This window comes from Aptenodytes forsteri, unplaced genomic scaffold (genome assembly GCF_000699145.1).
Source record: "Aptenodytes forsteri isolate BGI_AS27 unplaced genomic scaffold, ASM69914v1 Scaffold323, whole genome shotgun sequence".
Lineage (NCBI taxonomy): Eukaryota > Metazoa > Chordata > Aves > Sphenisciformes > Spheniscidae > Aptenodytes > Aptenodytes forsteri.
Window position 1 is genome coordinate 80,620 of NW_008795323.1, and position 9,317 is coordinate 89,936.

Sequence of the window (9,317 nt, forward strand, 5' to 3'; positions counted from 1 at the left end):
GTGAGCTGCATTCCTTCGCCTTTTATCCAACTAGAGACATGTTTTGACATGTTGGCCTCTGTCTAAGGAGCTAGAAATGGAATAATCCCCATCTACCTCAAAGGCTCCCATGATACACCTCAGTGACTAGAACAACCAGGGACACTCCACCTGCTAGCCGCAGGCTGAAACTCCTGTACACCATCACCTGAGGTGACAAAGACCTGCACCAGGTGGTCCCTGCTTATAAGATGCTAGGAAAAAGGAGAAAGCTCTTGCCTAATACAGAATATGTGGGTTTTGTCCTGGAAGAGATCTATCCAAACCTGGTCTCATTCAGAGTAGACAGCAGGAAGAAACTACAGCTTTCCTTTTTGAATGTATTACTGTTCTTGATACATGCTGCCTAAACTATACATCAGTGGCTGTTAACTTGTACAGTTACGTACAGTTATGTCTATTTCCCCAGTGAACAAGTTATCGTTTGGGAAGCTGTTAGAAGTAGTCCTCTGACCCCTGCCACACGCCACAGGCAGCAAACTGCTGGCATGTTGGATTCAGAGCCTAATGCAGGAAATTTTGTACTTCTCCTGCCACTTAGTGGCTACAGCTGATGCAGCACCACATCCCTACTTACACATTCATAAGAGGATTCTTCTGCGATGTGGAACACGTTTATATTTCCATACAGGTGTAGTAAAACCTGAGTAGCAACAAAGAGGCGTTTTAAAAAAAAGTTTCGCTTATTTTGAATACTTTGAAATCTGTCAGGCCCCTCACAAATTGCACTCTGCAGGATGAAAGGATGTTAAAATACCATGATTACTCCTGAAGGCCAGATATTATGTGAAACACCAGCTTTGCTATTATTGCTGGCAGTGCAATATGCCTCCATCTCCGCTGGGCCCCATCTCTAGGATTCATGAGGATACACCATTTCTCACTGCTGGGGAGTGCCTTTCTATTTTATGGAAAGAAGCAAGCCTGTCATTGCTGTTACTGCTGCCTTGCTGCCTTCTGTAGCTTACATAGAAAAGGGAACCATTTCTGGAATAAGCAACTACCACATGAGCCAAACCCATTACACAAGGCCTGTCAGCTACTCTGTCCCAATTAAATGATGGGTAGTTAACAAGGGAAGAGTATAAAACTCACAGGCTAGTGAAAGATAAGCCAAAAGACAAAGATGAAAGGTCACTGAAGAAGCCACTATTACAGTGGGATGAATCCTTTTTGACTCATTAGAATTTAGCTGGAGCTTCTCGGGGGTAGAGGAGGGGCTTCTACTGCATAGAGTTATTTAATTTTTAACCAAGATATTAAAAAAGAACTGAGTTTCAATTTTGTAATCCCAGGGTGTGACATAAATCCATCGTACGAAGGCTCCTCCACCATGCTTCTGTGAACAACTATGGTGAAGCTCAGTTGATTCCTTGATCAGTATCTCCCAAGCACAAAAACAGTTATAGTCCTTGGTATAATCAGCCCCTGTTGCCCTCAGAAGGGCTCTTCTCTCTGCCCTCTGAGGCCATAGGGAGAAAAAGGCTTAAAGAACAGCAGGATAATGCTGTGCAAGAGGTTGTGACAACTCAAAATGAACTGAGAACATTTTGATCAGATACGCATTCTTCCCCCAGCAGCCTACTCTCCCATGTCCACCTCAGCACTAGGTTTACCTGCAACACTACATATTACGTAGATATATTACATATTATGTAAAGTGCACTTTAATATAATATATAATGTAATACATATTATGTATTATGCACTTTAGAAGCAAAAAAAGTCACACGGCATAAGTAAAAGCAAGGCCCTCTGCCTCCTGTGAAATGAAAGCCAGAGATGATTGTTTGGTGACAAAACCGAGTGCTGTAAGCGTTGCTGTTTGCTCTGTGCCGGGCTATGGAGAGGGAGGAGGACTGCAGCCTTCTGTGCATCAGTGTACAGGCCCTTGTCAGCAGCAGCTGGATTGCCTGTATGTCACCTGGACATAGACAGGAGTACAGCGAAAGGGCTTGGCATAATGAGGGATTTGAAATGTTTGGGGTTCATTCATTCCTATCACTGACAGGACCAAGGGAAATAGTCTGGTTTGTCTTTCAGATCCTAGACTGGGTTCCAGGACAAATACAGTCAGAAAAAAAGCTGTAGTTTACTTCTGCTTTGATCACACTTAATCAGACAAGTGCTAACGGGCAACTGTGCCAGACGCTTTGAGAGGGAATTTATGCCATAAACCATACTGGTCGTCAAGAGGATTTAGGCAGCTCTGGATCTTGCAGAATCATTTCCCCAAACTGTCGTCTACTTTCAAAAAAATTAATTGAACTGTCTTGCTAATGAACGTGCAGTCCCGTTTTGAGAATGTAAATCAGCTGGCAAAACACCTGCCAAGTCAAGTGTCTTATCCTAATGTAATGGGTGACTAAATACACATTCCTATGCTGGAGATTTAAATAATCCTTTGGAGCACTGCTGAGAGTACCAGAGAGTTTGGCAGACAGAGGAAAACCTACCAAAGAGGATGAACAAGCTGCAGAGACTGGTAAAAAACATCTATTTTACTATTATTGTTGACAGATCTTTTTTTTTAATTTGAATTTTTATAAGGCTGTGTAAGTACTGTCAGGTTCTTGTAGAATAATTTGTCCAACTCATCACAGCCCTTGGGATAAAGCTGACGGACTAATGGCTCTCCTGGCAGCTGCACGCCACCACAGTGGCTGGGACAATAGTGCAGAAGCTGGGCGTTAAGGAAGGTTTGGGAAGGTCACCCTGTAAATACAGCTCAGCTCTGAGCACAGAACTGTTTGGTGGCTCCTGAACGGAGAAGCAAACCATTTTCCCTTAGCTCATGGCCACAAAAGAGCTCTGTGATACAGGACCTGATAGGGGATGTACTCTATAATGAAAGCAGGGAAATGAGCAGGAGGAGTGTTACATCCCTAGGCATTGTGATTAAAAAAGAAATGTACTATTCTAGGGCGAGGAAACCTCTTTCACTTGGAGAACTAGAATAACTGGGAAGAGCAGAGATATCAGGTGCACAATCCTTAGATCAGGTCTCAGTAACAAGACAGGGAAGTGGTGTAGCCAAGGAAAGTGCAAGTGAAATGTACCCGCTTCTAACTGGGACAGGAGAAAGCTCAGCCTCTTCTTGCTGCAGGATTGGAACAGTCTGGCTTCATTTCTGTCCTGGGAGAACATCCTGTCTCAGGCTGGTATGGAAGTTATTTACTAGAAAAGACTATGAGGAAAGGAAAAATCTAAGATTATTTGAATTTGTGATTTTAGAGCTATTGCGAGACGAGGCAAAACTTTCCTTTTCTTTGGTAGATGGCTCTGTAAGAAGAAAATGAGGAGGTAGAGCAGAAAGAGCTCCCCAGTTTTGGGTTATCTAAGTTCTTCTCAGGGTCAATGGGGTCATATTCATGTAGCAAAACACAGTCTAGTCTGACATGCGCCACACTAGCTGGCAAGCAGTCAAGCCTGAGCATGGGCTCTTTATGTCACCCACAGAGCTGTCCCACTGAGAGGGGTTTGCAAGCATGGGGCTGGCAAAGGCCATCCTGGCCCTGGGCCACCCAGAATATTGTGCAGGAGGTGTCAGGCTAAAGGCCAGGGGCCCCCAGTAAGTTCAGAGTGGTCTTGAGACATGGGACAGTGCTCCCTGTCCAAGGACACCATCAGGGCACAGCTTGCCAGTCGCAGGATCTCACATGCAGATGGGGAAACCAAAGGCACAGGCACAAAATAGGTGTTCACTGACAAGGATGGGGGGATGACACAGAGAGAGACCAACCAACAGGGTGGTGTGGCTGCAACGAGGAAGGGATGTTCACTGATGGTGAGGTGAACGTGGAGACATGATGCTGCTGACACTCAGCTGTACTCCTCTACAGAAGCTGTAGGTCAATTTGAAGGCAGAGTCACACAGGAAAGGGTCCAGGCAAGAATGACCTGAGGCTTACAAACATGACAGAGGAGGAAAGATCAACAAAACTCTTTAGAAAGTTTCTACACAGCGTCCCTGGCTCTCCACAGTTAGCCCCAGTGTTGTTCTGATGTGGGACACCCATTTATGCTATAACATTCAGGGCATCCTACTGCAAGGGGAAAAAAGATGCATGTTTTTTGCTCGCAAGCCTGCCAGTGAGCTCTCAGTTCCCATGCTGTGTCAGCCAGGACAGCTTGTTCTACACCCTTCAGAAAGGCAAGAGACCTCACTTTTATACCAACACCCTGATCCCATGGTGCTGCATGAAGCAGGCCCACTCACCTGCCCATGCTTCCGAAGGCATAGCAGCGGTGTTAGATGGCAATATAAGCAATGGGCAATACTGATGACGAGATGACCTCGAGGAGACCAGAACACAGCACAGGACCCACTGTCTGCCACGTATTTCACCCATATCATAATACTGAAAATGTAGAAAATATTCTGGCTGAATACGCAATTATAGACTGCTAAATATGAGAATGTATAGGAACAACTGTTTAATGAGAAAGTTCAGGAGAGTGACATTGTCTGCTCTGTACAACATATGAAGCAGCTTAGGAAAGGCACTCTATTTTAAACTAAAATATGTGTCATTACCATGAAAAGGTAGAAGAAATAGCATGCCTATGAATCAGAAATGCACTGGATATAAATGGCCATGAGAAAATCCCCCATACCACAGAGAAGCTCTGTCCAATAGAGCTTAGCAAGAAATGAGACAGAAGTCATTAAACTTTGGCAATGCTTCTTGAATAATTCATCATGTGAGGACAGGGGTTTGTAATGAATTGAATTAATTGAAGCAATAACACCAGTCTCTACCAGTATTTACTGTTTTTGCAATGACTTTTTGTAAGCATACACATTAAATATTAAACCAAAGACACTTGCAGGCCTTTGCCCCAAAGCCGTCCCAAATTCTTTGTGAATGGCAATGAATTATTAATACTGTTCTGCAGTAGAGGGAGATAGTTTAGTTTAAAAATCTGGGCTTTTTTTCTGTCTTTAGCACCTCCCATTTTACGACAACATTCGTAGCCTATTCTAATCTTCACTTCACACCACTCAAAGTGTGAATGGACCAAATGTCTGTTGAGCCATTTTATTCTGTGCAAGGAAGCCATCCATTTTCTATCCATCTTCTTCAGCTTCAGAGCAAGATCCTGATTCTGACAATATGTGCCGCTGGGATTGGAGGCACTTTCCAATATGGTTACAACATCTCCATCATCAATGCTCCAACTTCAGTAAGTACTGCTAGTCTGAGAGCCTCCTCCTGAGACAGACACTTCCTTAGTGTCCTCAGTCTGGCTATAAACAGTGGCCTGCCACTGAAAATATGCAGTCTGCTAATACTGAGGGTGAGAAGGGAAGGATGTGTTGTTCCCTCTGTATAATTCACATCTGAGGTACAGGACTTTGTTGTCAAGAGCCACCCTTGAGCAGGACCTAGTGTCACAAGAATTTATTCAAAAGCCTTGTTTCAACTGCTTTCGCAAATCTAATTCTAAAATTTTTCTACTTGCATCCTTTGAAATTGACTTTTGCCCTTAAATTCAAAGTTGGACTCATGAAATACATTTTTAAATTATCCAAGATAGCTACATACAGATACAAACCAAGTACAACTTTTCAACAGCTACAGTTTTACACTCTTAACCCTCTGTTCAAAACACGTCTAAGAACTGGAGGCCATTTTCAACCAAAGGTTTGGAGGCATGAACACAGAATAAACAGATATATTAATAAGGAAGCCTCTACATTTCTCAGTGTCCTTCATCTGTATGTTGTGGTTATGCAGCACTGTCCTTCCCTCTCAGTACATCCAGACGTTCATGAACGAAACCTGGCTGGAGCGCACCGGTGTTCCCCTTGAGAGCAACGTGATACTGCTGCTGTGGTCTTTCACTGTCTCTGCGTACCCTCTGGGAGGACTCACTGGGGCGGTTGTTGCTGGTCCCATGGCCATCATGTTGGGAAGGTAAGAGGGTGCTGGATTTTAATTTAAGCTTTGCAGCTTTCATTAGTCCAAGAGGAATTATGAGCCCTACAGCACAATACTCACTGTAGTTAAAAATCATGAAAACATGTTTTCTATCACAGATCAGTCTGCCATTATCATTCTGAGCTGGCAGGGAGAAACTACCTGATACAGCAGTATTTCATGTCTCAACACCCAACAGGGAACAGTTCTTTTCCCCACGTTACCTTCTCATCATATTCTGACCCAGCTGAAGTGCTACAAGGATTTCAGCTCAACTCCGTATCACAGTAACCACCTACATAATCACCATCATTTTTGTGCCCAGTTTTCTCCCATCCTTTTAAATAGGGAATCATGAGAGAACAGACCAAGGATTTTTCTTCAAAATGAACTGTGGGAATTGGTAGGAATGACGCTGGAAAAACTGCAAAGAGCAGTTGTTGCATCCCAGGTCCTCATGTCTCACAGGCTTTATCCATCTTTTTGACTGAAATATTTCAGGAGGTATCTGTTAAATCTTCACAGTTGCTTTTCTTCCCTGTGCTTGTGTCTCTGAAAAATATCTGTCTCTCCTCACCTATCTTTCATACACAGCCCTATCCCCAGTTCTCTTCAGAAAAAAACCTGTTAGTGTTACTAACATAAACTAATAGGAAGTTAGATTTTGCCTCCCTCTCTCTTGACCCCAAAATTTTCCTCTATGTGCTATCACTTTGGTTTGTTCCTCTTATATGATGAAGCAGGCACCATTAGGGTTTGGAGTGGGGCTGGGGGACCATCCCCCATGGCTCATTTGTTTCATAAGGATCATACTATTACATGAAAAATGCCTGTTTCAACAAGCATTTTCAGACCAAAACGCACATGACTTACTGAAGGAATACTCCTCTCCATTCAAACAGGAAACTGTGTGTGAGTGCAAGAGCCATGAATCTGGGTGAGGACCTCACGATGCCTTCAGTGTGTCTAAAGTCAGCACTGCAGGGACACCCTGTGGTCATGCTGGTAGTTGGAGATGACCCTAATTATATCAGCCATGCAGATTATCTGTAAATGCTGATTCCTGTTTTCATAACAAGACACCAAAACTGCTGATCTGCCATCTGCACACGGACACCTCATGTAGGGCTTTGGGTAACCAGGACGTTCTGTGGTGGAGCTGAGCAGCCCACCTGGAGCTTCCTGGCATGGCAGATTGTATCTGCCATGTGAAATGTTTTATCTGATAACTAAACCTGACACACATGTGCTCACAACTGTGTCTTTTCTTTCTGAAGGAAGATGTCCCTGCTGCTGAACAATGTCTTTGTGATCATAGCCGCAGTCTTGTCAGGATTCAGCCGAATGGCAAAATCCTTTGAAATGATTATGCTCAGCAGATTTTTTACTGGCGTGAATGCAGGTACGGCAACATGAGAAACTTAACAGTACAAACATAATAACAAGTATCAATTAGAAATAGAAGATATTTAAATAGGAATGATCCAAGACATTAAAACAATTTATCCTCTAGTCTGACCACACACATGTATATGAATGAGGAAGCTGTATATACAGATTTTACACTTTGCTTCTAAGGACTTTTTTTAAAGCATACACAAGCATTTTTTTGTGTGTAATGCACATGTGAGTATCTGTGTGCACTCTGTGCGCTGGGAGGGGAGCCCTGGGAGAAACTGAGCTGAAAATCGATCCCTATCTGCTTTTAAGAATGTTATCAGTCACTCATCAGCATGAGCACCAACATTAAAGTTATTATAGAAGTTCATCCCAGGAAATAATGATTAACACAAGTGACTTAAAATATGATCTTCCCCCCAAAATGGGGGACTAGAGTGCAGCATCACTTACAACCTTGGATTTGATGCTGAAAAGACCATAGGACTGAGGCACTGGCAGGTTTCAGTTTCATTATCCACTACTACTTATCAGTATGGAAATGTATGTTTAGCAGCATATACAATGAATAAGAGGGAGATTAAAGGTTTGGGTAAATAATAAGCACTGGTAGATCTGTCATGACATGGCCTGCAACAGAAGAGTCCATCTGGCAACCTTGAGAGGTGTCTGACTGCATTTGTCCTCGTCTCCTCTGTCTCAAGCTGAGGTCAGCATTTGTCTGCCTTGCCCAGGTGTAAGCATGAACATTCAGCCCATGTATCTGGCAGAAAGCGCCCCAAAGAAGCTCAGAGGAGCTGTGGCCTTGACTTCTGCATCGTTTACAGCCCTGGGGTTGGTGCTGGGGCAGGTTGTTGGACTCAGGTAATGTAGAGTGAGAAGCCCAGTTTATACTTACTAAATCTCTTCTCCTTTTCTTTTCTTTTCTTTTTTTTCCCCTTTACCACCCCCCTCTTTTCTTTCTTTTCCACTGCCCATATGCAGCAGAGGGTGCTGGGCTCTTGCCAGGTTGTACTCTGCAAATTATGGTGTTTTTTTTTTTTCTCTAGGGAGCTACTAGGAGGGGAGGAGAGCTGGCCATTCCTTTTAGCTAGCAATGTGGTGCCTGCCCTGATCCAGCTCACGGCTCTGCCTTGGTTCCCTGAAAGTCCCAGATACCTCTTGATTGACCGTGGAGATAAAGAATCCTGCATCTCTGGTGAGTTTAGGGTGACTGGCAGCCTCTCACTGAGCACGTGAGATCTACTGACTGGGCAGATAAACAGCAAGAAGGTTGATTGCATATTCTTAACATACAGTCCAGCATGTTCAGTCCAAAGCAGATTGAAATGTAGACTTCTTTGCAACACAAATATTCTGCGTGGTGACTCTACCAGCCTCCTTAAATGAATATAAAAGCTTCAAGCCCAATACCATGGCTATGTCACTAGTCTCATGGATAATGTTTTTCTAAACCAGAGGACTGTATTTGGTCTGTACAAAATGTGTGGTGCCATCAATGTTTGTAATTGCAGCCTTAAATGCTGCCCAGGTGGTGGTTGGGTATGTATTTGTATGAACAACGACAGTAATGCTGAACACAGATGAATGTACGTTTTTTTGCATCCTGCTTTGGTGCACAGACTTGGGCCCTGACCTTTTGAGAATGGTGCCACAACTTTTACGTGTAGGAAGTGTCATATCAAGTTCCAGATATGATCACTTCCTCCTTCCAAGCTAAAGAATATTCTATAATCTTACATATTTTTGATCTATTAAGATAATTGAAAGGCATGTTCCTACAAAAGACTTTTCTGCTACAAAGGTAGGGTCAAAAGGTGGGACTTGGGTTCAGACACGGACCTGTTGGAGCGGGTCCAGAAGAGGGCCACGAAAATGATCAGGGGCATGGAACACCTCTCCTATGAGGACAGGCTGAGAGTGTTGGGGTTGTTCAGCCTAGAGAAGAGAAGGCTT

The 9,317-nt window shown here is 43.6% G+C and overlaps 1 protein-coding gene across 1 annotated transcript in view; it reads left to right on the forward strand.

Annotated features, from left to right (window-relative positions):
• Window positions 1-2,503: 2,503 nt before the first annotated feature.
• SLC2A11 (solute carrier family 2 member 11) overlaps window positions 2,504-9,317 on the forward strand; it is a 10,961-nt gene continuing 4,147 nt past the window's right edge. Inside the window, exons 1-6 of the mRNA XM_009279967.1 lie at window positions 2,504-2,524; window positions 5,128-5,226; window positions 5,800-5,960; window positions 7,241-7,365; window positions 8,096-8,225; window positions 8,411-8,559. Of these exons, the coding sequence (XP_009278242.1) occupies window positions 2,504-2,524; window positions 5,128-5,226; window positions 5,800-5,960; window positions 7,241-7,365; window positions 8,096-8,225; window positions 8,411-8,559 (685 nt within the window). The remainder of the gene's footprint in view (window positions 2,525-5,127; window positions 5,227-5,799; window positions 5,961-7,240; window positions 7,366-8,095; window positions 8,226-8,410; window positions 8,560-9,317) is intronic.